Here is a 522-nt window from a genome sequence, read left to right as displayed (position 1 = left end):
TCTTGTGTGTCAGGTGACTCTGCTTGCATTTACACCTAAATCCCTACAACTGTCATCTGCAAACACTTCTGGGTCCATCTGTATCACTGACTATGCTGCCATTTAACACAGCATAAACTTTTTATGGGGCGAAATCATTTTTGAGTTTGTGTGTGTGTGTGTGTGTGTGCTGATTTTTTTTGTTGTTGTTTAGATCACAGAAGATTTCATTGCTACGTATCAGGCCAACTATGGCTTTTCTAACGATGGGGCGTCCAGCTCGACCACAAATACACCAGAAGCGACTGTCAAGACGGCAGAAGAACCTCAGAGCAAAACCCCTGAACCCAGTGATCCCAAAAAGAGGGGAGAAAAGAGAAAGGCTGAATCAGGCAAGTGGGTTTAGCCTGTGAAGCGGGACGTTCGTAGGCGCACCTATAGTTGCTGCGTGGAGACCAGTAGGAGCTTGAAGGGGTCCTACCTTGTGGGATTTTTATTGATGTTCTTTTTTGGGTTCATATATTGGGCTCTCGCACTAGCTTG

At 45.6% G+C, this 522-nt stretch overlaps 1 protein-coding gene across 1 annotated transcript in view; it reads left to right on the top strand.

The window, feature by feature from the left end:
* HTATSF1 (HIV-1 Tat specific factor 1) overlaps window positions 1–522 on the top strand; it is a 13,951-nt gene that overhangs the window by 1,812 nt on the left and 11,617 nt on the right. Inside the window, exon 2 of the mRNA XM_077774042.1 lies at window positions 194–371. Within this exon, the coding sequence (XP_077630168.1) occupies window positions 194–371 (178 nt within the window). The remainder of the gene's footprint in view (window positions 1–193; window positions 372–522) is intronic.

This window comes from Crocuta crocuta, unplaced genomic scaffold (assembly GCF_008692635.1).
Source record: "Crocuta crocuta isolate KB4526 unplaced genomic scaffold, BGI_CrCroc_1.0 scaffold241, whole genome shotgun sequence".
NCBI lineage: Eukaryota > Metazoa > Chordata > Mammalia > Carnivora > Hyaenidae > Crocuta > Crocuta crocuta.
This window is presented reverse-complemented; position numbering and strand designations above follow the sequence as displayed.